Raw genomic sequence first — 26,491 nt, 5'->3', positions numbered from 1 at the left:
TGCAGCAGGTGCAAAAGCTGGAGCTCCAGAGCCCTATCAGCAGGATGACTTTTTAGTTCATGTACAGTTTCCTCACCCTAATTGGCTCTCCAGGGCCCTGGGAGTAGCACTGGCACCTCAGAACAGTACCTGTTACTGGGAGAGCAATTCCCTTGGTAATGGGAAGGAGGCAGGCTGTATTCTGGGGGATATGCTGGCTGCTGCCGACACTGCTTGGGAGGATACAGCTAGAGCAGATTTGCTGAGGGAGGGAGTTCAAGGTAGCTGTGACTGATGGATGGGGTCTTGGAGGTGACCCTTGTCTGCTGGAACTCTCTCATTCAAGGGGGACCAGCCACAGTTGACTGCTGTGGAGGCTAAAGAGCAGGAAAGACCCTTGGAGCTTATCTCTAATCCCTTACTGCATAAATGGGGCATCAGGAGTCCAGAAAGCATTAGAATCCTGCTGAATGCCATAGTTATTACAGAGGCAGAAAGAAAAATTCATCTCCTTTGCTTGCCAATCCAGGGCTTGCCCAGGCTTGAGGGCCAGTAGGAACTGCAGACCTAGAGTAGGCTGCTGCTCTTTGTTCTCCCACTGTCTCTCTGTCCAGGCCCAGTTGGAGATGGAGGCAGTGGCTTTGCATGGAGTATGTCAGTGAAGTCCTTGGGTTGACTATTGAGATTTGAAGGGAAGGATACAGAGGTGCCAGTCTATCAGATGACGTGATCCCAGATTCATCCCACTTGTACCTTCTGCATTCTGTTCTGGGGTCTTTCTTGGCACTGAAAGCTTGTTTCAGTCAGGTGGTCCTCAGAGCAAGGGCTCTGAAAGCTGTGGACCATCCATCTCCTGCCTCAGCATATCACCTAGCTCTCATGCCCAGATTCTGGCTCTAGCTGAGATCTGCCACCTGGCTGTGCCCCACTCTCTCTGCCTCTCCTTGCCTAACCTCACTTTGCCTCTGTGCGTTATGTTCCCAGATCCTCTAGCCTCAGCCCTGATCACTCTCTTCTATTGTGTGCTTGCATCTCGAGCTATCTAAAAGGCTCTCAGTTGCTTACAGTTCAGGACAGAAACTTCGCATGGCCTCAAGGCTCTTTCCAATCTGACTCCAAATTAATTTTTAGAGCCTCATCTCTGTCACTCCTACATGAACCAGCTTTACCAATCTTTCCCCTAGAAGCCTGCCGTTTTGACATCTGTAATTCTCTGTTTATGATAGTCCCTCCTTCTGAAATGCCCTTTTCTTGTCAGTAACATCTTACCCAAAACTGAAAGTTGGCTCAATGTGACCCAGTTATCAGAACTTATAGGACACAGGGGTGGAGGTTGACTTGGGAATAAGCAGGATTCCTTTACTAGAATTGGGCCCTTTGCAAAGGGTGAGGCTAGAACAATTAAAAGCCATTACTTTAGGCCAGGGGCCAGCATACTTTTTCTGTAAAGGGCTAGATGGTAAATATTTTTGGCTTTGTGGGTCACATAGGCTCTGTTACCACTACTCAATGCTGCCACTGCAGCACAGACAATATGGGAATGGATGGGCACAACGATGTTCCAGTAAATTTTCACTTACAAAAACAGGCACGCTGTGGTTTTCATACCTCCTGTTTTAGGCTCTGCCTGGGGACATTGGATGGATTTGAACCTGTGAGTGACATCAAGTAGGAATATCTGTGTAGGAGCCAGGCAGGCCCAGAAAAAATATGGAAGGAAATTTCAGGTAGGGAATAGTGTTAGGATGAGGTATGGAGAAAGGGCAGAGGAGGGAGTTCATTTTGCATACAATATAGGATTGTTTGAAGGAGAGAAGTGGGAGCTCTGGAAGGGAAATTTGAGGCCACATTATGAAGGGTCTTGACCAATTTAAGCTATTCTCTAGGCAACGGGGAGACATTGGATACTTCGGCCAATGAATATGATCAAACACGTATTTTTAAAAAGTTATTCTGGCTTATTGGAGGGGACAAGACTGGATGCAGAAAGCCCTGCTAGGAGGCTACTGGCCATTCCAGATTACTGGTCCTCAAATGCCTAAGAATTACTTGGGTAACTTGTCAAAAATATAGACTCTTCATCCTACACTCACATCTAAGAGATCTAGATTTGGTAGATTCAGGTTTTCTAACAAACCCTCCAGATTTGTGAATCACTGGTCCAGCAAAGCAGGATGCAGCCTGACCCAGAGAGGCTATGGATACCAGAGAAAGTAGGTCCCATGTAAGATGGGATTTGGTAAATACCATCTTGCTCCATCTTATCTCTGTTCATGACAGCCCATCCATTTGACTCTTTTTTTCTTCATACACCACCACTCCCTCCAACATCCTATTTTGGTCACGCCCTGTTGGTTCTCTTTGAAACACTTCTGTCCCTTTCTTTCCATTTCTACCCTTGTTCAGGGTTCCATTAATGCCAAACTGGACAAGACTTCTCCCTGACCCCCATCTCCAGTTCATCAAGATAATCTTAAAGCCCAGCTTTGTCACTCTCCAGAGCCTTTGCTTTTAGGACAAAGGTGAAGCTCCTTAGCTTAGCATTCAGGATCCTTCAGGAGCTTACTCTCCTACCAGTATTTCCAAGCTTATTCCCTGCCACTCCCCATCTGTGCTTTTAAATTTTTCCTGTGCTCTGTGCTTTTGCAATTATTCTGTACTTGTAGTCTTGGCCCCTCCTAATGTCTTTCCTCCAACTCGACCCTGCTTTTCCTTCCTTTTTTTCCTCCCTGCTTGTGTTCGACTGTATCTCCCTGGGGGGGGGTTAGAGTTAGCTGCCAAGGGACACCTCCCGGGACCTTTGTGCATCATAAATGTGTGTCTTCCCTGTCTGAAGTCCTAATCCTCCACTTGTGACGGACAATTGGTCACTATGGCAACTGACTGTGACGTCACAGGATAAGGACTTCAGGTGAAGTGGCAGGAGCAGGTGAGTGTGTAGGAGATAGATTTTAATGTCTGTCGAAGGCCTCCCCCCCACACCCTCCCTCAGTGCCGGGGGCATGGAGGGATATCTCGGGCTCCTGCTGATTTTTAAAATGATGCGGTGAGAGTGTGTGCCTGGCATCTGCGTGCTGCAGCAGTGTGGGGCTGACAGAGTGTGTCAACTTGAGCTCTGGTTGTGCAGGCACCGCTGCTGCGTGAGCCTGTTATTCCATTCTGGATTGCTATTTTGATACCCAGATTGCATCATTCTTCCTACGTATAAACAGGGGGTCCCCAGGGCCCTGCAGCTACTCACTTCTCCACCAACACTGTTGTTGTGATGAGCTCTATTTAAATGAGCTGCCGGATCGGGGCAGATTCCAGCCATACATGAGCACTGTCATTTTGGGGAACATGGAGGGCTGAAGGATTTTTGGATCGAGTCCTAAAAGGCTGAGAGTGATGGCCTCCCGAGCTGTGCAGAGGGCGACAGAGCTAGTTCCTGAAAGTTGAAAATCTCGTTTTCTTCCTTCTGAGCTTCTATTCCAAGGCACCCAGAGGATTAGGAAGGAGATGCAGCTAGGAAGAGAGTCGCCTCTTTGAGGTCTCCCTCTTGCTGTTCAGTTTGGGAAATTGCTGCAGAGCCTTCGAGATAAACAGGAACAGGAGGAGTCAACCAACCTTTTCTTGCAGGAGCATCTCAGGTGAGCTGGAGAAATGCAGCCCTGGCTAAGGATTATCAGAGAAAGGAGAGGACCCAGGGTGTTCCCCTTCCCCTACCCAGTGCCCTGTTCCCCAAGGGTAAGGCCCTGCAGCCCAGCTGGCTGCAGCACGCTGGGTGGGTGTTCCCCGGCACTTGCTAAGCGCTGTCCTCTGGGACCTGTGGTGGTCTCACCTGTCGCTCTTCGGACTTCTCTCCCAGGTGTTGTTCTAATCACAGGGCAACAGAGCCACAGGTAAGCCTGCTGGCAGCCAGGGATAGGAGCAGCAGTTACCTTAAGATCAAAATCTGCCTTCCTAGCAGGGACTGGGCATCTTGGGAATGGGTGCAATGTGTTTCTAGAGGGAGGTGCTGCTTTGAGGTGTGGGCTGGAGGAAGGCTGCCAGGGCTTGTGTGGTGGGGGCTCAGCTTATGCCTTGTACCCTGGGGCTGCCCTCGGGTGGGAGGGCAGGAGCGAGGATGGCCAACATGCCAGAGGATACGACCAGAGTAGTTTTTCTTTCCTTGCATAGTGATTGGCAGAGGCTTATGGAGTAGAATGTCTTACTTGTGGATATAGAGATAGGTAATCAAGGACTGCTCAGTGGTTCAAGGTAGCACCCATATTTTACAGGAGCTCTGTGGTTTTCAGGTAAGTCTCTCTCTCTGGCCTCCATGCCACCATATGTATGGTGAGGGAGTTGGCTACATGAACAGTGCAAAGCTCTGGGTCTGTGCAGCTTTGGTTCTACATGAGAGAGCTGGCAGAGGAGCATCGGGCTGCCTCAGAGGATGCCCCTCCTCTGTTGGAGTCTGATCCTGGGCCCCAGCTGTAAAGTTCCTTGGAGCCCTGGACAAGAGCTGCACAATGAAGGGCATCTTAGCCCTCAGCGGGTTTCTTGGCACTGGGGTCAGGTTATGTGACTAGGGGTTCATGTGCCCCTACCTGGTGGACTGAGCTGACCCAGTGCTAGCTTTCTTGAGACCTCCCTGGGATTTCTCTCCCACCCTAGCCCCCTGGTGCCAGGGTTGCCTTGGCCTTGCTGCTCATATCTGAAGGGTGGACTACCCAGTCTTGACCCTCGTCCCTTGCTGTCTCACTCAGTCCTGAGCACAGCACACCCTAGGCCCCAGCAGCCGTGCTTGTAGTGCCAAAGCTCAGGCAGCACCCTAAGCCTGCTCATGGGTTCTTCAGTGGAGCTGGGAGCTAGAAGAGGCAGGAGGTGTCCTTCAGCTCACTGCCGGTCCCCAAGGTACCCAGGTGTCAGGACACCTGCTGTCTGGTGGGGATGTGCCCTTTTCTCTTCCCTGCCAGAGGGGAAATACACCACCTGTGCCTTCAAGATGTTTCCTAACTTTGTGGAGTGTCTTTAAAACTGGCCGATCTTGCCTTCCTCAGCTGCATGGTACAGGGAAAGAGCTATCAGGCTCAGGCACAGGGGCACGAGAGGCTCTCTGTAAGGTGCTGGTTCTCAAACGTGGTTGTTTTAATCACCTGGGGAATTTTAACAAATATTTATGCCTGGGTTCTAGTTCCTAAAACTCTGACTTGATTGATATAGACTGAACATCAGTATGTTTAAAGTGCCCCCATAATATTGAAATATGTAGGGAAGTTTGAGAACCACTGGGTCTATAATATGCAACTGTCCCTAGATTTATTACCAGGCAGAAAAACTCTTCTTCATCTGCTTTTTCTCAAGAAGTATATTTTATAAAACTTTAAGCACAGATGGGGCTGGCTTCCCAGCTCCTTCCTTCTGGATTCCCGTAATCCAAAGCTGGGTCCAGGTCATCATTAGAGTCTGATTATTATTATGGCATGTTTTACTTGTAATAAAATTATCCAATTAATTAAAATAAAATTACCTTGTTTACATTTGAATTAGAGAGGTATAGCATAATGGAAAGGGGTGGATATTAGAGGCAGGGAGACTTAACTTCCAATCATAGCTCTGCTCCTGTTTCATATGATATTTGCCAGATAACAACTTCTTGGGGCCTCAGTCTCCCCAGCTATGAAATAGGGATAATGACTGCCTATCAGAGGTGGTTTGATGATTAAATGAGATAGCATGCATGAAGTGTCTGGTGCAAGGAGTGGTGGTAAAAGAATAATCTGCCTCACACTTCCCAGGGACGAGAGTGCACATTCTTATGACAGGTGGACTGAATGCCTTCAGCTTTCAGAGCTTCTCTCCCAGGCTCGTAGGTCCCCAGGAGGCCCTCTGTTGCCTGTGACTTCTCCAGTCGGGAGGCAGGAGCCGCACTTCCTCTAGGCATGGTCGTGTGTGGCCTTTGGGCTCTGACTCTGCATTGCTCAGAATTGATGTTTCTGTATATGAAATAAAAGCTTAAGGCTATTTCTTGAATAATCCTAATAGAAAAAAGAACTATATCTAATTATTTTATGTACTATGTGATTTAAATGTGTATTAATGACTTAATATTAAACATTAAATGTTAGATATTGTAAGCAGATGTTTGGTTATTTTGTATATACATCTGCAGCCCTAGGGGTTCATGTATTATAGTTGTCTAAAATAAAACTTTGTTTTGGGATTCACATTGAAGAATGGGGAACCCCCTTGAAACAAAAGCTCAAGGTTAACACAGCTTGATGGGGGTTAGGGGCCTTCTGAAGGGAGATGAGAATTTCTGCACAAAGATGTTGTGACCCAAAGAGAGCACATATCCTCTGTGTCTACTTTGGGCCCCACAGCCTCCCTGGGGCCTGCTTGTACCACCGCCGTGGTGGTTCTCCATCTTTGCTGTCTGCTGTGGCAGCCCCTCTTCAGATGGGATGACTTTTAGATGGAGACCTTCCCTAAGCCATAAGCCTGTCTCCTGACTTGACTTGCTGACAAAGACAATAGGCAGGTCACTGTTTGGCTGTCTGTCCCATCTAGTCTTGTCCAGGGGGACTATTTCTGGAGCTTGGGTGCAGTAGGCAGAGGAAGCAGGTTGGATAATCCACACTTCGCTGATATTCCTATTCCCCTCATTATGAAGGATGTATACAGTAAGGTTCAGGGGAAGAGGTCACTTACCTAAGGTTACAGAGATAGTGTCAGCCCTAGGCCTGGAACCCACATCTCCTAATTCACAGTGTTTCACAGCTCTAGATCAGACCTGATTCCTTTATCATCCTGGCTGGCTTTTTTCTCATCACCCTGAAAACTTCCAGATGGTTTCTTACTACTCTCAGTGGCTGTGAGTGCACGGAATACGCATGGGATACCCAAACCCCAAAGAAATATAATTGTCCAATCTGCTAAAAATTATGCAATATCTTTTAGTGCCAATTGTGGATTATTTTTGTATGCAGACATATGAACGGATAGTTAAAATGCAATGTGATATTTGTCATACTAGAGGATGTTCAGGGTGCTGTGAGAACCCAGAAGAGGGAATAATTAACTCATCCTGAGGGAAATCAACCCTGCTTCTTAAAGGCCGAACATTTGAACAGGTTTGAAAGGATGACAGGAGTTTATTTGAAAAGGAGGGGAGCAAGAAAGCATTTCAGGGAGAGAGAACAGCACTTTCACAGAGTTATGCAGAAGTTTGATAATCTGAAGACAGCAGAGATATTTGCCCTGGCAAGGACACAGGGTGAGTGGTGGGTAAAGCTAAAGATGACATTAGAGAGAAGTAAGGCTATCTTGAGCCTCAAGATGAGGATTTTGGCATTTACAGCCAGGGGCAGTATAGGATGTGCTATGAGGCCTTGTCTGATCTATTCACTTGTTTCTCTCTTTTTTCCATGATGCTGATGAGACTAATGTTTGGGCATCTGCTACCAGGGGGTTGGAAGCCTTGTGGAAATTATTACAGCAGCATTTTGGCCCTGGAGGTAGATAAGGAAAAGTCTCCCCATGGTGGGCCAAATGAAAGGGAGGGACAGTCACCTGATTCACCTGGATGACGACACCTATGAAGACCATTCTTCTTTGCCCCTGGCCACTCCCCCTGACCAGCAGGAGAATGTCTGAAAGGTTGCAGATCCATAGCTCTGTGATGGCTGGGGAGAGTTTCTTCAGTGGGGGAGGAAGAGTATTGAACTATTACTTTGCATGATTTTGTGGATTTTTATTTTCCCAGGATAGATCAGTGAACTTTTGCTCCATTATAAGACACTCAAGACTTAATAGTTTAAAAGATTGATTCTGTAGGTCAACAGTTTGGGCTGGGACTCTCTGGGTGGTTCTTTGGGGCTTGGCTGGCCTTGGCGGGGCTCAACTGTGCTCACTCCTGAGTCTGTATTCAGCTGGTGAGTCAGTTGGGGCTAATTGGTTTATGACAGCTTCAAGTGAGTGCTAGAGAGAACCGAGGCTTCTGTCTATGTTCTCTCTCATCTTCCAGCAATCTAACCTGGGGTCGCTCATGTGGCAGTCTTAGAGTTCTGAGAGCAGAGAAGAATCATACTAAGCCCAGGCTTAGAACGTGTTCCGTGTCACTTTTGCTGCATTCTTTTGGCCAAAGTACGTCATGAAGGCGGCCTAGCTTCAAAGGGTGGAGAATAGACTCCATTCCATCCTAGAGCATGGAAGCAGGGTTTTGAGTTTTGAGGGAGGGAGAATTTATGGTTTTTTTTACTCTATCTCTCAGACTATCCGACTTCCATCACCTGGGAGAGTTGATAATTGAGGTCATTGCCTTGCCGTAAATGAGATATGAGAAATGTTTTGAATTCAAAGTCAACATTCATGGAGGATGAGGTGCTTTCTCAAGTATTATTTAATTTATACCTTGCAACAACTCTTATTTTCCCTTCCTATCTCACACATGAAGAAACAGGAGTCCTGAGGAGCTAAGTGAGATTAAGTGGCTTGCCCAACCAAGGTCACTGGGTGATAAACTTTGTGTTTAGACTTAAGTTTGTCTGACTGCAAGTCTAGAGCAACTGTCATTGTATCATTTAGATGATACGAGGCAGAAAAGATTGTGGTAGTACTGCTGTATTGTCTGCCATAGCCACCCCTTTCCAGGAGGCCGTCATGCCTGGGCACAGGCTCTTGGTCCTCCCCAGGAGACTCATTGCCTTATACCCAGTGAGCTTCCTGCTCTTGAGGTGGGCCCAAAGAGTACTCTAGTCTCCAGGGTGGCAGTCTCATGCTGCTTATGTAGTTTGGAAACCCCCTATGCTGAGGAAAGCGTTGGAGACAGTTACATTTCTCTGGGGAGAGGGGGTAAGACAAGATGTTCATGTGCTCAGGTGAGACATACGTCTGTGTAGCACATGCAACATGGACTAGGTGGAGAAGGCCCCGCAAAAGCTCTGCGAGCCCCATGGGCAGACTGACTAGTATTGGCACTAAGAAGAAAAAAATATCTCCTAGACGAGCTGACAGGGAGGCCTTGCTTTTTGTGGTAAGAGCTTTCTGGAAGCTCTGGCTTTGAGATCTTTATAGTAGTTCTGCTGTGTGGTAGCCTTAGCGGCTGGATCTGTGTCCTGGGCTAAACTGACTCCCTGGAGCTTAGCCAGTAATGGGAGGTTGGCTCTTAGAGCTGGGGAATGAGGAGTGGGAGCAGCAGGAAGGCACCCAGTTATCAGAACCAGAATAGGTAGCGTGGCTTGTGAAGAAGGCAGGAATGTGGGATGAGAGGAGGTCTGTAGGGCCAGCCCCTAATAGAATGGTCATGTCCGGAGTACCTAGATGGTAAGTGCAGGCTATGACATCAGACATAGGTCATTTTGGCACAAGTGGTATTGGCACACGCCTTGGTGTTAGGTAGTAGAAAGCCTTGTGTCTAGGCCTTATGTATAATCTGCCATGTTGCCCTGACTCTGCTTTTTTGCCCCCTTCCCAGAGCTCATCTCCTGTCCTGGGTGTAAGCAAGTGTACCTTACCAGGGATGTAACTGAACGTTTTTTTCTGCAGTGCTTTTCTACTGGGCGATCCAAGATGGCCAGGGTAAGTCAGGACAAGCAAAGAAACAACGGATCCTTTTCAGAAATCTGTGAGGCCCCTGTCCATAAGTTCATCTATTCACCCATCACTTCTTCTGGCTTGTTACGCTTCTATCAATTTCCCTACTCTTCCTCCCTCCCTTCATTACTTCCTCCCGACCCCCCCTTCTTCCTTCTATCTAAAGAGAATTAAAATATTTGACGTAAATTTTTCTCTCTCTTACAGCTCTGACTGAAAAATATTAGTACTGATCTTTCCTTTTTTTCCTCCCCCCTCAGTTGAAACTTATACACCAGCTAAATGGGTTAATCAATCTTGCCTATATTTAGTAACTAATACCTCTTCTTCTGAGTTTCTGCAGTTTCACATCACTTACTGCCTGGCATCTACTGTTCCTTTCTCCTCTGGGGTTCCTGGCACTACATTTTCTTCATTTGCCAGTGGACTTACTTGATCCTATATCGAATTCTTAGTAAATGTCTGACATGTACCAGGCCCTGTGCTGGGTGCTAGGGAGACAGACACCCATGTTCACTGCTCTCAAGGAAAGCATTGTTTAATTAGTAAACCTTGTATTTCTCTTCTTTATTATTCCTCCACCGTGGGTTGGTAAGAGGCCAGTGTGAGGACAAAGCTGTCAGAATAACATGATTTTGACAGCCTATATTATTCAGGCACAGACAGGCTACTTTTTTTTTCAAATTTCCTTTTTTACACCTGTTTTTACATTAGTGCTGCCAGATATTTGCTGACCAAATCAACGAACCTTTGGGCTAGGAGAGGACTGGGTTCTCTTGGGCCCAGCAAGCCCCAGTGGTAGAAACACAGCCCTGAGAGTTGGTCTGTATTTGTTCTTTCTTGGTTGTATATGATTGATCGTCTTTCTGTGTACTCCCACATCTGTGGCTTCTCCCTTTTTGCAGGCACGCTGAACTTCCCACTTTTGCCTGCACTCTCCCATTTTACTCCCCTGCATGTCTGGGAAACTTCTACTTGTCATTCCATATCCAATCAGAAGACACTTCCTCATGAAGTATTTCCTGGCAACTCCTAGACTGAGCTCCTGGAAACCTCTCTTTGCTTCCTTAGCATTGGCTGTGTGCTTTTTTCACAGCATCACCCATTAACCATCTGCAGGCTGTGTGTGCCTTGGAAGCAGACCTTTGCCTTACTCCTCACCTTCAGCATGAGATTTGGGGGAATAGCCCCTGAGTCTACTATTATTTTAGTCATAAAGGATGATTTCCTTCACAAGCCACCCAGTGTCACTCCCAGGCAGCTCTCCAGAATCGACTGCCCTCCTGGGAATAGCCCCACAGGCCCCTAGTCCCTCATGGAGACAGGCCCAAATGAGGCTACTGTCAGTAACTCCAGACCTCTCTGCTTCCAGAACTGCTCCGAGTGCAAGGAGAAGAGGGCAGCACACATCCTCTGCACCTACTGCAACCGCTGGTTGTGCAGCTCCTGCACGGAGGAGCACCGGCACGGCCCAGCCCCTGGGGGCCCGCTCTTTCCCCGGGCCCAGAAGGGCCCACCAGGTATCTCTCCCTGCTTCGCTGGCTCACATGCCCTTAAGCAGTGCTAGCCCCTAAAACCTCTCGAGAGAAGCTCTTCGACCTTGTCTCCCTGCTGGGGGTGAGGGTAGAGGTGGGCTTAGAGCCTTTCTCAAAAGAAAAATGTCTTATCCAGGGTCACAGCCATAGTGCAAGTTTATGGCTAGGCTCTCCCTTATTGGGAGTGGGAGGCGTGAGTGTGGGTGAGATGTGCAGGGAGGAGTAGTCATGAATAATTGTGAAAGCTAGCTGAGTTCCCTACTTTCATCTGTATGTAGAGCAATCGTGCCTCACTTCTATTTAGTTACTTGCACAATTAAACAGCCTGGATCAGGGCTTGTCCATTTGTCCATCCATTAACACTTGTTTTCAATGGCAGTCTCCTTGACAGTCCTTGCCCAGGGTCCTTGAACTGTGGGAAGGGTTTTATTTTCATCATGCCCACACAAAGCACAGTTAATGGTCTGTGACCCGGCCTGGAGCCCCTGCAGCAGCACCCTGGTTAATGAAGAGCTTTAGGTTGAATTTTAGAGGAGCCGGTTACTCTGCAGGAGATCCACATGCTGCAGTAGCAAGCACCTTCCTCAGCCTCTGGCAGGCAGTAGAACACCTGGGGCAGGATGGTGTGTGATTTCTGGACAGCTGGGCAGATCCAGCTGGGCTAAGCTTATCACATGCTTCCTTGTGCTCCTGGAACTTCACTGGCCCAGAGAGAGACCTTTCCTGCATGCACCACCTTCCCTCCAGGTTCTGTGTCTCCCCTGTGTCCATGGAGGGCTAAGGGCTGCTCAGTGGAGCTTATCTGAGAGTCTTCCTGAGCAAGAGATGCCCACTGTCTCTATCTTCTCTGGCAGGAGTAAGTGGTGGTTCTGGGGATTTCGCCTTGTACTGTCCTCTACACACACAGGAAGTGCTCAAGCTATTCTGTGAGACTTGTGACGTTCTAACATGCCATAGCTGCCTCATGGTGGAACACAAAGAACACAGGTAGGGATGGCTGGCTGCTCAAAGGGGGCCTGGGAGGGCTCTGGACTCTGCTTTGCTAGTGCTGGCCTCCCAGTGCATCAAAACCCTCTCTCTGCCTATGCCAGTCTGGAGCCCTGAGGCTGGAGTTTTTCTCTGCTCCTGCCCTGGGGCTTCTCTGGAGAAGACCTGAAGGGTTAAGACTCATCACTATCTCTGACTTTACCTAGAGGTAATAATCCCAGCTTCCATGGGCCTGGCTGAGACAATACATACTAGGGGTTCTTGCTTGACTGGCATGCTCAGAAGAAGGTGTGGCTCTCCTCAGCTTTACCTCTGCCTCCTCCTTTAGGTGTAGACATCTTGAAGAAGTTTTGCAAAACCAAAGGATGCTTCTGGAAAGTGTGACTACACAGGTGGCTCACAAGAAATCTGGTCTACAGACATCTGCAAAACAAATTGAGGACAGGTAACACAGACTAGCCCCTTGCCAATTCTGGAAATGCTTTGTTTCTTGACATCCTGGATGCTTATATCAGGCTATCAAATGGAGAACTTCTGAAGAATACATAAGGTTAATCAGATGTGGGCATATGTCCCAGAAGGCATATGTCCTGGAACTTAGAGGTCTCAGGGCCAGTGAAAGGGCTTTGGGCCATCACTTGGTGAATGGGACCAAGCTAGGTCAGGGTGTTCAGTGTGAGTTTGAGCTTGAGCACATGCCTTCTGAATGTGGCCGTGACATAGCCAGAAGGTAGGTGCTTGAGAATGAGGGCATGAAGCAGATTCTGGGTTTATCACGAGGCTGCAGTAAGTCAGTGGCAATCTACCCTTTATCACCCCTTTCCTAGTGTCTTCCATATACATCTACAAATGATAGAGAACCATTAATATTTAATGTAGGAAAAGGAATTAGTAGGTACTAAGAGCTCATCATGTGACAGGCACTGAGTTGGACATCGTACATGCATTATTTTGTTCAATTCTTACAATTCTTTGAGTTGGATTAGCTCCATTGTACTGATGAGAAGACTGAGGTTCAGAGAGGTTACGTGACTTGTCTGAGATCACATGGCTAGTCAGTGATTGAGCTGGAGTTTGAAGCTAGGTTTGTGTGACTTGAAAGCCCATGTTATTTTTTTAAAAAACAACTTTACTGAGATATAGTTTATATACCATAAAATTGTCCTTTTAAATGTACAATTCAGTGGTTTTCAGTATATTCATAGAGTTGTATAAATCATTACCATCTACTTTTAGAACATTTTATTTGCTTCTCAAAGAAACCCAATATACATTATTACTCTCCATTCCCCCCAATCTCCCTAGCCCTTGGCAACCACTAATCTACTTTCTGTCCCTCCCCATGCTCTTTTTACTGCATGGTGCTGTTTAGTGGAGCGTCCAGCTTTTTAAGACAGCAGATTACATGATATTATACTCATAATCACTCTTTCTGTCCTGTCTCCATTGCTGTGTGACTAATGAGCTGGATTGACCTGAGTGTGGACCTGAGGTTTACCTAGAGAAAACTTGGTTGAACTTTGGGCCATTGGCCTACTTAAATCAAGTGGGCTGGATTGTACAAAGGGTTGGGTGGTGGAGGAGGGTTCTTATTTCTTTATATTTGGTGCCTGCTGGCCCCTGATCTACATAGGCAGCCTCTAAGTTGTTGGCTGTTAATGTTTGCTATCTCTAGGTCATCATAGGCCTGGAGGGAGGGGCTCACCATGCTATGTCTCGTTCTGTTTATAGGATTTTTGAAGTGAAGCATCAACACAGGAAGGTGGAAAACCAGATCAAAATGGCCAAGATGGTTCTGATGAATGAACTGAACAAACAGGCCAATGGGCTCATAGAGGAGTTGGAGGTATATATGGACAGATGGATCAGATGGATGGGTTGGTGTTCTCCCTAGGTCAGAAATTGGGCACATATCAAACTAGTCCCAGGGCTCAGAGCCACCTGAGCTGGAATTCAGACATGCAGTTTCCAGAGCTTTCTGCTGTTCCTATATCTTAAAATGTCCAGTCTAATTTGGGGAGGAGGCTCATGGAGCTGGAAAATCAGTTCAAGCTCCCATTAATATTATAAGGCTTCAAGTCATCTGCCGTCCTGGTCTATACATGTTTATAGCCTTGGAAGAGAGGATTATGAAACAAGTTATGCCCAAGAGATGTAGGCATTTGTTCATGTCCTCATTCGTTTATCACCCATTTCATATATGTGCTATAAAATCCACCCACCATCCTCCCTCCCTTCCTGTGTCCCTCTGTCCCACTGTCTTCCTCTTAGGGGCACAGTTTCATCTGACCCCATCAGGGTTCACGCCGATCCACAGGCCACCAGACTCCCCAAACAGGTGGACTGAAGTCTGAGAACAGGATCAGGGACTCTGTCTTTGTCCATACACAGGGCATTACTAATGAGAGAAAGCGGAAGCTGGAGCAACAGCTACAGAACATCATGGTTCTCAACCGTCAGTTTGAACATGTGCAGAACTTCATCAATTGGGCTGTGTGCAGCAAAACCAGTGTTCCTTTCCTGTTCAGCAAAGAGCTGGTAAGAGCTCCAACTCATCAATCACTGCTTTTGGGCTAGTAAGTGAATAAGCATCTTTTTACCAAACCCCACAGTGCCAAGGACAGGTGCTAAAATGGTCTTGCTTTCCTCCAGGCAACTCAGGTGGGAATTTCTGTAGTTCTGTGTTAGGTCATGGATTCAGACATGAGCCCGGACACCAGCAGTGTTCGGGGAATCCCACATACAATTGTTTGGGTTTAAATGGGGGCTAAGAGGAAAAGAGGAGTCAAGGATGATGTTGAGGTATTGGGCTTGTGAGGATGGTGAAGACCAGGAGAAGGAGCAATACTTTTGGAGGGTTTATATTTGTACATGTTGAATCCTAAGGTGCCTGCAGGGCATCTCAAAATCTGTTCTGCTTGACGGGTCTAGAAGTCAGAAGAAAAATCAGGGTTGGGGCTAGAGATGTGGGAGTAACTGAGATCTTGGTGGTATCACCTCAGAAGAGTGTGTGAAGGAAGAAGACAAGAAATATGGAACCCAGGGCAATACTATCATTTTCAGCATACGCAGAGGAAGAAGAAGAGTAAAGGAGGGTAAGAAGCAAGAGTCAGAGATGGCATGAAAAATAGGAGGGTGTGGTGCACAGAAATGAACACTTTTACATTTCAAATGGTCCACATTATTATCACTATCTAGGTGAAAGAGGAGGAGTAGTGAAGAGAAGCCTTGAGATCTTTGGGAATCAGGAGGTCCCTGGTGATCTTCTGAAAGAAATTCCAGCAAAACAGGAGAGTGAAAAGCTAGAATGAGGGGCCTGAGGGACAGAGGGGATGAATTAGAAACATGTGAAAAGAGAAGAAATAAGGTAGCTTGAGAAGGGGATGGAGTTGGGGGACTGATTTTTTTTTAAAGTGTGGTAGGCATTTGTGCAAGTTTCTTTGGGAGAAAAGGTCGATGATAGAGAAGGAGATGGGTGGTGGAGTGAGCATCCTGAGAAGGCAGGAAGAAGTAGAACCTAGAGTGAACCAGTGGACCCTAAACCGGAAGAGGCATATCCTCTGAGAAGGGAGGACAGAAGGGTCTCAGTATACTATAGTTAAGGTTGGAGGTAGGCATGGTTCCAGTTTGGGGCAGCTTGTCTTTTGTGCCTCTTGTCCTCTCTGAAGTAGGGGGTGATAATAGGAGGGTTGGATACCGGGTAAGTGGAATTGAGTAGAGAAGTGTGGACTTTACATAGTCATCGAGGACAGTGGAAGAGGAAGCCAACAAGAAAAGAAGTGATAAGAAAAAGGACTATAGGGTACCCCTGAGGTTAGTGATCTCTGAAGAGGCCCCAGATAACATGGCTTTGGGATGTGTGGATTGACCTAAGGCTAATAGACCATGGTGATACAGAGGGAGTTAGGCTCTAGTAATACTATTACTAAAAATGATGGGAAGCCGGGATGGCCTTAGGGACCAGTGGTGCAGGGCTTGGGGAGTTCAGTGAGGTTGAGGAGCAAGTGTGCTCAGTAAGAGTGAGAGCTAGTTAAAGCAGGGGCCAGTTGCTGGAGATGAGGGTCTCTAGAAGATGAGAAGGTCTGGGTGTGGTAGCTAACCTGAAAAGAGGGGTGAAGGTGATTGATACAAAAGAGAGGAAGGAAGGAAGAGGCCAAGACCTTGACTGGGGCATTAGTTTACTAGATGATGGCAGGGTGAGTTGGACGCTTGCCAAAGTCCTAGAAAAATGGGAAAGTTCATGATAGGGTATTGATGGAAGTGATGAGTGAGGAAGAGGGCAGTTGTTAGGATGGGGTGTTACATGTGGGTGGAAGGACAGCAGTGGGAGCTCAGAGAAGGTCTTCCCTCATAGGCTTTCAAATCAAGGTTATAAGAGAATGAATGCAGCTCTTGAGAGGGCTCCAGGCAGGTGATGTCTGAGGGACAATTACAGACCATTCAAGGCCTGAAAGAGATAAAAGCATAGGGGATCAGGAAACCTGGATAAAAGGAAGGGGATGAGCTGGTGATGGGGAGGAGACAAGGGCAGGGGAAGGGATGTGAAGATGCCAAGGTGCAAGGAAATGAGTGTATGGGGGACCTGAGACTAAAGACCCATGGCTTTGAGCCCTTCACCCTGTCGAAGAGTGAGGGAGAGGGAGTTGTCATTCAGGTGCAAGATGCCCAAAGAAATGACCTTTGGTGCTGTTGTCAGATTGTGTTTCAGATGCAGCGATTGCTGGAGACAAACTGTAACACAGATCCTGGCTCCCCTTGGAGTATCAGATTCACCTGGGAGCCTAACTTCTGGACCAAGCAACTGGCTTCCCTTGGTGAGCCAGGCCCACCCTGTGGGCTTTTACATAATTGCTAACAATGAATAGAGAGCATCTGCGTAGCTTAGTGTGTAGGTTAGCCTAATCCCAAGAGAAGGCACTCCCCGAGACTGCCAGTGGTCATGAAGTCACTCAGCAGATTTTTGTGTGTGTGTGGGCATGAGGTGGGGGTTGGGGTTGGAGAGGGGGACAACTTAAATAGCAATGGCAATGCAGGACTTTTGTAACAAGACCAGTTGAAATCTGAGCTTTCCATTCTGCATGAATGTCCCTGTTACCTTGGTTTCATTGCTGGAGGAAACAAGACAGTGGCCCTGCTCTCCGGAATGCTGTATGGCAGTGCAGGTGAACCTCTGTCTCTGTGGCCATATAAGGGTATTCGTGTGTGTAGGCACAAAACAGGTATCAGCAACAAAGTGAGAGAAGGAAGGAGGAAGGGAGAGGGGGTAGTGTCCACACACCCCCTTTAAGGAAGTCAAGATGGAAACAGATCATCTGTGGCCCTCCCTGCTGCAGTGATTTTCTGGCACCGGGTCTTTAGGCAGAATGTAGACAACTTGAGGTCATACCTGTGTTGATAGCCTAATGGTAGGTTTGTTAAACTAACGGCCAACTGCTGCCTTCATCTGGGTTGTTAACCTCTATGGAACTTTTTTTGAACTCGACAGAGTGAAGCATAATATTTAGGTTTATTCTTTGCTTCCCTCTCCACTTTGATTTAATTCAGCAGACCTTTGGTTGGCCCCTTCTGTGGGCTAGCACCCCATGCTGGGTGCTAAGGGATCAGAGATGAATAGGACACACTCTGGCTCTCAAGTTGTTGGGTCTTCCCCAGAGTAAGCCTCATCAAGACAATGAGCTGAAGACGCCACGAGACTGAGCTAGACATCGATGGTGTCTACTCATGCACAAGGGCTTGGGACCTCAGGACAGTGCTGGTGTCTGCCATTGACCTGGTGTTGGAGCTCCCCGACCCTGTCCATCCTACTTGTCCAAAGTACAGCCCCCCAGATCTATATTTGGAGACTTGGTCATTTGTCCCAGGGTCAACACTCTCTCCTTTGCTACCCTCCAGCATGCTACCTCCCCATCCCCAATGTTATGATTTTTTTTTTTTGTCTGAGCCAGTGTTAAAAAGGAGTGGGTGCTATTTGAAGGAGCCCATGGTTTCTGTAGTGGGATACAAACAGAGTGAGGACTGAGCATCTGGTAAAAGCTGAGCTAATGTCTCAAATGTCCCTGGTCCCCAAAGGTCCATACCTGGCTCCATTGCTGGCAGCATTCTAGACCGAGTCTTGGAGATCAGGGGTTGAATTTCCTAATCTCAGCACCTGGTACAAGTTCATTGAATCATGTCTTTTGGTCCCAGGAGCAGGAAGTAGCAAGTGGGGAACAACTGCAGATTCCCTTTGGAACCATTTTCTGTTCTGAATTTTCAGGCTGTATAACTACTGAAGGTGGACAGCTGTCCCGGGCAGAGACTCCTGCCTATGGAGGCTTACAGGGACCGCCATCCTTTTATCAAAGCCACCAGTCCCCGGTGGCACAGCAAGAGACTCTCAGCCACCCCTCACATAAGTTCCAGTCTCCAGCACTGTGTTCCTCATCTGTGTGCTGCTCCCACTGCTCCCCAGTCTCACCCTCCCTCAAAGGCCAGGTCCCCCCACCCAGCATACACTCAGCTCACAGCTTCAGACAACCCTCTGAGATGGCACCCCAACAGCTGGGGTCTCTGCAGTGCCCTACTCTGCTGCCCAGGGAGAAAGAGCTGGCTTGCAATCCTCAGCCACCGAAGCTGATGCAGCCCTGGCTGGAAACGCAGCCCCCCGCGGAGCAGGAGAACGTGTCCCAGCGGCCGGGGCAGCAGCTGACTTCCCAGCCCGTGTGCATTGTGCCCCCGCAGGATGTTCAGCAAGGAGCCCATGCCCAGCCCCCCTTACAGACACCCTCTATCCAAGTCCAGTTCGGCCACCACCAGAAGCTGAAGCTCAGCCACTTTCAGCCACAGCCACAGCAGCAGCTGCCACCTCTGCCACCTCCACCACCCCCATCCCAGCAGCCGCCACCACCACCTCTACCTCCATCTCAGCACTTGGCTCCCAGTCAGCATGGGAGCCCTCAGGGGCCTGCCTGCTCCCAGAACATGGATATAATGCACCACAAATTTGAGCTGGAGGAGATGCAGAAGGACCTGGAGCTTCTTCTTCAGGCCCAACAGCCCAGCCTGCAGCTGAATCAGACCAAATCTCCTCAGCACCTCCAGCAAACCATTGTGGGGCAGATCAACTACATTGTGAGGCAGCCAGCACCCATCCAGTCCCAGAGCCAGGAGGATGCCGTGCAGGTGAGCCTCAGGGTGGCTTCGGACACATGTCCTCCCTGTCCTGGGATTGCTCAGCAAACCCAGCCTCCCCAATCACAGGAACACAGATTCTTCATCTTAGGGTGGTCTTGAATTCAGCCCTCACATTTCCAGTCCTCCCTGCCTCAGGAAAGCTCTAGAGAACATGATACTTAGCCCCAATGTAGATGCAGGCTTAATACTCTCCAGAGTGGCCTGGCTTAGCCCTGCCTTCCTAGATGACACTAGAGACCTTGTCCATTAATAGAACCTTCTGAGCTGTGCTAGCCTCCTGCCATTGCAAGAACAGAAGGGAATCTGTCTCTTATCTTTGTAACCTCCCACTTCCCTGGCTGGGAACTTAGGAATCTCGGGTGCAAGGGGAGAGCTTCAGGAGCAGCAGGAGGGCATGCATTTGATTCTAGTGGGCAGCATCTTTTTAACACTACACATCTGTGGACTTAAAATTTACTTCAAACATCCTACGCTAGGTATGTTTTATATATACTATACGATTTATCCTATCAACAGTGTTAGGGAGGCATTGCCATGTGTATTTTATAGGCACAGAAGTGGGGGTCAGGGAAGGCAAGCATTTGCCTGGAGATCATAAAACATTGAGCAACAGAACCAAGATTTGGATCCCGGTCTGCTGACTGCAATTCCACAGAAGAGGTGTCGTTCTCTCCCTAGGGAGGTGATGAATGCTGCTCTTGTCTTCTCTTAATTACGAGCCAACTGAGGAGGTACATTTGTACCTCTGGGATCTTTGCTGCGTTCCACATCTTCATCCTTAACTCGTGCTTTTCTTTTTTTCCTGGAGTTTCCTGTTCCAGCCCCTTCTTCCTATCCTTTCTCACTTTTCCCCCAGTGGTGTGTCCTTTAATTCTGTAATCACATTTATATCTTCAAAGCAGCTCTATGGACTTTCACTTTATTATAAAATGTAAGACCTCGCATTCCTGCTTTATCACTGACAGTGTCAGATCATGCTTCAGATATCTCCCTCTGAGGCTCAGTTCCTTTGAGGAGATATGAAGCCACCTCATGATGGCACAGAAAGGTCTAGGGTTCATTGAGGACCACAGGCAAAATGTAAGTCAGAACCATTAGGATTGCTAAAGTGCATATGGCGAGGTTTAGCCCAGAATTCTCAGTTTGGGTTCTATCCTGAGACTGTCATATTAGGATGTAGTCTCGGCAAGAGTTTAGATAAGAGTATCATTCTTTCTGAAAAAATTTCAAGCAGGTCACAGTGTGTAGTTGATGACAATGGGCAATGCAGGGAATGCAGGGTGGGCATCAGCCTTTGCTGCTGCTGTTGCTACTCTTTGCAGTAAAACCCACCTAAGTTCTTATTTTCTTCTTCAGGCTTCAGATGAGCCCCCAGCATCTGAAGGTCCAAAGCCGGCTCTCCCTCTTGACAAGAATACTGCTGCTAACTTGCCCCAGGCATCCGGGGAAGAAACCCCTCCCAGTGTCCCCCCACTGGACAGCACCATCCAGCACTCCTCTCCGAATGTGGTGAGAAAGGTACTAATGGAGCCCATGTTCCCTGACCACGGGGGACCCACTGCTGGCCAAGACCCCAGGGACCCAGCTGAGGATGACTGGGTGGGGGGAGGAGTGTCCCCGTTCCATCCCTGAATATTGCACGGCCCTGACTCATGCCGTCTGTCCTAATGAGTCTGCAACATAGTCCTCCTTCACCCCATTTCCACTCCCACACATACACTTAAAATGACAGTGGTTGGGCTTCATTTAGAGTGGAAGTGGGAAAGGGAAAAGGAAATTACACACTTACACAGCGCCTGGAATGGCACGTGGGGCTTCACAGTTCTGTGAGGTGGGCACCCCACTTTCTAGCTGAAGAAACTGAGGTCCAGGGCCCTATAGTTAGTAGATGAGAGGGGTGAGGTTTATTTAAAACTGGGTTTATCAGAATCCAAAGACTGTTTTTTCCCAGCAGTGAAAATAAGGAAAACATTTTATGTGGCCCCACAACCTAAAGTTGACTGGCTTTAGAATTTGAATCAGTGGAGTTTCTTGGGTGAGTTGGTCTGTGAGGATGTCCTACAGAGGTAGCTGAGCATCTAGGGGCACTGAACGTTCTGGAAGATAAGTTACCGGAGTCCTTCCTGCCCACCAACTTACCTGCTTGCTAGAAATGTTCATTTACTCCGGCAATAATCCAGGACCCCGCAGCTTATCAGCTGTCCTTCCCTTATCCTTGCCCTTCACCCTCACCCCTGTCATCCTCCTAGCTGGAACCTCATTGATGTGTCGTAGCCCCCACTCAGCCTGCCCTGTGTGCCTTGGCCCATTTCTACTTTTCCTGTTGTCTTTTCTGACCTGGTGCCTCCTCTCAGCCCTGCACTTGAAGCTGTGTCAACTCTTCGGTACCCTCCTAGCCTGCATGCTCGGCCCCACACATCCCCCAACTCTGTGGCCCCAGTACACAATTGTCCTATGTATCTGCCCCTCACCCTCTTTCCCCCAGCAACACTGCTGCCATATGTATCTTAGATTAGTCTATCCCAGTGACACTTGAGGAGAGACTTTAGAAAAGTAAGGGATGGCAAAAATGAAATGGTAACTTGGAAATCCCTGGTGTCACTCAAAGTCTGGCCCAGGCCTCTGGTATTAGTGGTTTTTTGTCTGTGCTAGGCCTGTCCTACCTTATTGAAAACGGTTTGGCCTAGAAGCCATAGAGATGCTGTAAATAGGCCCTTTGTGGCTCTCAGGGGTTTAACTTTTTATACTTAGACTGTTTATCTATCCGTCTACCCATTTATTTATTCACTCACTGTTTTATATATATATATATATAATATACATATATATAATATATATTATATATATACATTATATACATATATATTATAATGAATATATTATACACACACACATTATATACATATATAATATATATTATATATATACATTATATACATATATATTATAATGAATATATTATACACACACACACACACACACACACACACACATTCATCTCCAAGTATATTCTAGATATTTTCCTAGGCCAGGCACAAATTGGTGAATAAGAAAGTCTCATATTAGAGCTTATAGTCTAGTAGGAGAGATAGTTAAATAAGCAACCACAATAAATATGATAAAGGGCTGTGGTAGTCACTGTGGTGTAAAGAAAGAGCACATAACACTGAGAGAAGAACTATTCACAGAGGACTTCCTAGGGGATGTGATTTTAAGCTGAGGTATGAAGATGTTAGGCTGGTGAAGGGGGGCGAGGAGAGGGCTAGAATATATATCCAAAATGAATGGCTAGTAGGAAGGGAGAGAAAGCCTGGGGCGCTTAGGGGATTTCAGATAACTTGGCTTGGTAGGAACATGAGGTGTGCTGGGAATGGGAGTGAAACCAGAGTGCTTGGAAGGTCTTGTAAATTATGCTCCGGAGTTTAGGATTCAGTGTTAGGGGTTGTTAAGAGTGAATGAAGGAATTCTAGCAAGAAGGGACATGGTTTGAATTAAATTTCAGAAAGGTCACTTTATCTGTAGGAAAGGAGACCAAAATAGTACAGAGGAGAACTAGGGGAGGTTGAATGGAATCAGTAACAATGGGTATAAGGAGGAAGCATGGACTTCAAGAGATCAGATCACAGGAGCTTTTGGACTTGAAGTCTGTTTGGTGATGGAAAGTGAGGGAGAGAAAGTCCTTTGGCTTGACACCCAGGTCTGTCTTGCCCACTGGGTTGCCATTCACTGAGATCGGGGCATGGGAAGAAGGGCCTATTTTGGGGGAGGAAAAAGTTAAGTTTGAATTGTTGGTGCTCTCCTGTGGAAGCTACATAAGAAGATGACCAGAAGGCAGCTAGCCCTAGGTGTCCATAGTTCACAGGGAAACATGGGGATTGCCAGTGCTCAAGTGTAGTAGAAGCCACACAGAAAATGCCACTGCTTATTTAAAGAATCTTGCTTCCATCCTGATACACAGTACAAAGGAAAGGAGGTGAACCATGTGCAAGCATGGAGTCCATGCTGCCAGTGTGGGTGGCCCACAGGGCTGTCTGAGCAGCAAGGGGATGCTGCCCTACTGTGTGCCTATGGGTTGGCAGTGGGGTTAGTAATGGTCCTAGAAAATCTGATCTTTCATCTTGACCTGCCCCTGGCCCTTATTAACCTGGGCTTATGCAGAGGTTTGGAGGAGCAAGTGGCCCAGCCTTTTCCCGATGTTTTATAGGCTTCTTCATGGCTTGAACTCCCTGAAAAAGGAACCTCAATGTTGCCATCCTGGCCCAGAGCAGCCTTTGGGTCTACTTGACTGAGAGAGGTACTGGTTATACACAAAGCTACTGAGCTAAAAGAAAGGCCTTTCTTTTGGTGGGAATTAATTGCCTTAAATCTTGGATTAGGCATGGTGGAGGGTATGAAGATTTAGGACACCAAACAACATTTTGAGCATCTTATCATTGAATGATAATACTTTGTATAGCATTTTTCTATCTCTTCCCATAAGTTTTTACATGGATTTTTCCATTTTATGTCTTTGTTTATCCTAGAAGTGTTATGAGGAAGCCACTTTCACATTCCCCTTTGAAAGATGTGGAAACTGAGACACAGAGAGGTTAAGTGGCCCGCCTAAGAGTTACACAGCGGAGCACTGGCAAAGTTGGGACCAGAGCATGGGTTCCTGACTCTGCTCGTGCTCGGTGACTAGGTTAGACTGCCTCTCCCCGTGCACTGCAGTGTGACAAGTATGAATCCATCTGGCCATCCACGTGCTGGATTTTCCCCCTTACAGTTGGGAGTACCCTGAGGCCCTTCTGGGGAGAGATCTTAGGACCCAGCCTCGTCTGGTCTTGGTTATCTCTGTCTGGTAAAGGTGTTTTAGCCTCCAGCCCACTCCTAAGCCTGTGATGGCCTGTGAGTGCCGGGGAAGTCAGAAGTCTATGTGAAAGCCACAGATCAGAGGGAAGCTGGGGCACCAGGCATCTCTCTGGGTGATCCACAGTGACTCCTCCATGCTCTGATCTGCTCACTGATGTTACATCACCATGAAGAGGACTTCCACTACAGCACACCAGCTGTGCACAAGTACCTGGGGGTGGGTGCTCACTGAGCTGATGGTGAATGCACTGCTGCTGAGAGTGAGATAGGAACATCTGTGAATGGGTTTTCTAGTGGCTTGAGCTCAGCAGTCTTGGAAGCAGCTCATCCCACCACCTTCCCTGCATCCAGCAGGGTGTTTTGGAATGAATTTTGACATTTGTCTGGCCCTCGCTGTTGCCTAACTTGGTTTAGCCACACTGAAGAGAGACCATGGTTACTGCACTATAACAATACCTTATGTCCCAAGTGAAACTGAAAGACATTTTGATGGTTGCATTTTATACTGCTGAATGAGTCAACTGCTGAAGGACACACATGCACTCTTTTCCTCAAAGCTCTCCCAAAGTCAAGGCTGTGGGCATCACAGAGAGCCTGTCTGAGCCCTAATTCAGCTGCATGGAGTACCTCTCTTCCACTCACATGTGGTCCACATCCTCCACAGAGGGCTGAGAGACCACCAGGATGCTGCTTATGGCTTCTGAAGAGTCTGAGATATATTTTTAGTAAATGATGTCTAAGCAGTAGGCATTTCTGTGGTTTACGTTAGTAAGAGTGACGCAGAAGAGGAAGGGATAATGACTCACATGAAGAGCATTTATATCATTATCAAAGCACTTTGATGCCTGAGCTTTTAATTTGATTCTTATAACTCACATGTACATTAACCTGTGGAGGAGGAAATTAAAACCCAGAGATGGGAAATGTCTTGCTTAAACTCCTACTCTAAATCTTGGCTTATGTAAAGGAAGTACTGGGTATCCTGCTTCTTAGTCTCCAGATCCATGCGGCTTCTCAGCTGCAACAATGATCATTTCCTCATAGCCTGGTCTCGACAGCAGAATTTGCTCAGAATCTTCTCAGGGCCTCATGAGGCTTTCTTAGGGCACAGCCTGTATTCTGGCCAGCAATTGCAGAACTATACAGAAATCTGCTCTGCCCTACTCAGAAACCAAGCCAAGTATTCCCCAGGTCTGGCTCCCTGAATTTTGCAACTTCTAGGGAGGCTCTTTCCTCCATTCTAGCCTGATTTCACTCACAGATGAAATCTAAGATCTTTGTCTAGGTCTCCTGGTCCATGAGAAAACAGGTCCTTGTTCCTGGGCCTTAAATTTCCTTACATGGGCCTGGTCAAAATATCTCTGGCCCAATTCTCCTGAGTCTCCAAGGCTTGTGTTTTGAGTGTTCAACTCATTCTGGCTTTTACTTTAGATTTACAGGAATCCACCTATTCCTTTCATCTTCCTTTCACTTCAGACTCTGAGATCCTCTTTGCTTTTTCTGTCTTTCCTGAATCATCAGGATACTGGGCACTCTTCAGTTTTTATCTCTTCATCACCCATGAATGTTTTCCCATATGACTCTGGTCAGTTAGCATATATTACCATAGTTATATCCAAAGGAATAGTCTTAATTTGTATAAGAGCTTTTCATTCAGCAGGGGGACCAGTCACTGTCAATAAGAGCAACAACTTTCTATGAAAAATCAACTTGTTAAACCACTTGCTGGGGAAGTTATTTCCTTCCTCAGGTGTCTGATTCAGTTGTTTGAAGATCTACTAATGTTAAACCAGTCTACCTAATTGGAAGCTTTGAAGCACTCAGATATTCCATGACTTAACACAAATCTGTATACTTCAATCCTTATCTCCTTATCTGTTTCTTTCAACCAGAGTGAAGGCCTTCAATGTATTTCCAAGACACAATTTCCAAGTCATTGCTCCCCCTTCCTCTGTACACTTGCAGGGTGGTCAGTCCTTGACAATTCTAACTACTGGGGCAACAACCCAGAAGTGAGCAGGCAAAGCTTCGGAGCAGCAACAAGAACAGATGTCACAAAGCCCACACGTTATTTCTGCATGAGATCATAAGGCCACACTCAGGTGTCTAGGTCTTGACTGGAAACTTAGTTACATGGTTTCCTTTGGAAATTTTAGTTTTCCTACCTGATAGCAGTCAGCAGAATGAAGCAAGGAGTCAGAACTTCTGTAATGGCAGCTAACAACAAAGGAGAAGAAGACAAGAAACATCACCTGGAAAAGTGCCACAGTATGAGGCCATTCGGTGGAAGGACAAGCTAAGCCCTACATGCCTTATAGCATCACTGAACTACAGCCCACTCCAGCGATGGAAGTCCATCCTAGTTCATTCATGTCCTTAAGGAATGGTCTCGTTAGGCACTCTGTTTA

At 47.2% G+C, this 26,491-nt stretch overlaps 1 protein-coding gene across 3 annotated transcripts in view; it reads left to right on the top strand.

The window, feature by feature from the left end:
- Window positions 1-26,491, top strand: part of TRIM66 (tripartite motif containing 66) — a 52,897-nt gene that overhangs the window by 15,009 nt on the left and 11,397 nt on the right. Inside the window, exons 1-10 of one of the 3 annotated variants that reach the window (XM_039244612.1) lie at window positions 3,508-3,608; window positions 9,419-9,522; window positions 10,910-11,057; window positions 11,927-12,059; window positions 12,388-12,504; window positions 13,791-13,905; window positions 14,451-14,597; window positions 16,756-16,873; window positions 18,316-19,220; window positions 20,589-20,750. In XM_039244612.1, coding sequence (XP_039100543.1) covers window positions 9,514-9,522; window positions 10,910-11,057; window positions 11,927-12,059; window positions 12,388-12,504; window positions 13,791-13,905; window positions 14,451-14,597; window positions 16,756-16,873; window positions 18,316-19,220; window positions 20,589-20,750 — 1,854 coding nt within the window. In that variant the 5' untranslated portion in view covers window positions 3,508-3,608; window positions 9,419-9,513. Of the gene's footprint in view, window positions 1-3,507; window positions 3,609-9,418; window positions 9,523-10,909; window positions 11,058-11,926; window positions 12,060-12,387; window positions 12,505-13,790; window positions 13,906-14,450; window positions 14,598-16,755; window positions 16,874-18,315; window positions 19,221-20,588; window positions 20,751-26,491 lie in introns of those variants that run through there. The other 2 variants (XM_039244611.1, XM_039244610.1) reach the window with 2 other exon arrangements.

Source organism: Hyaena hyaena, unplaced genomic scaffold (assembly GCF_003009895.1).
Source record: "Hyaena hyaena isolate Hyena2069 unplaced genomic scaffold, ASM300989v1 scaffold_245, whole genome shotgun sequence".
Lineage (NCBI taxonomy): Eukaryota > Metazoa > Chordata > Mammalia > Carnivora > Hyaenidae > Hyaena > Hyaena hyaena.
Note: the sequence above shows the minus strand (reverse complement) of the source record. Positions and strands in the feature narration are given on the sequence as shown.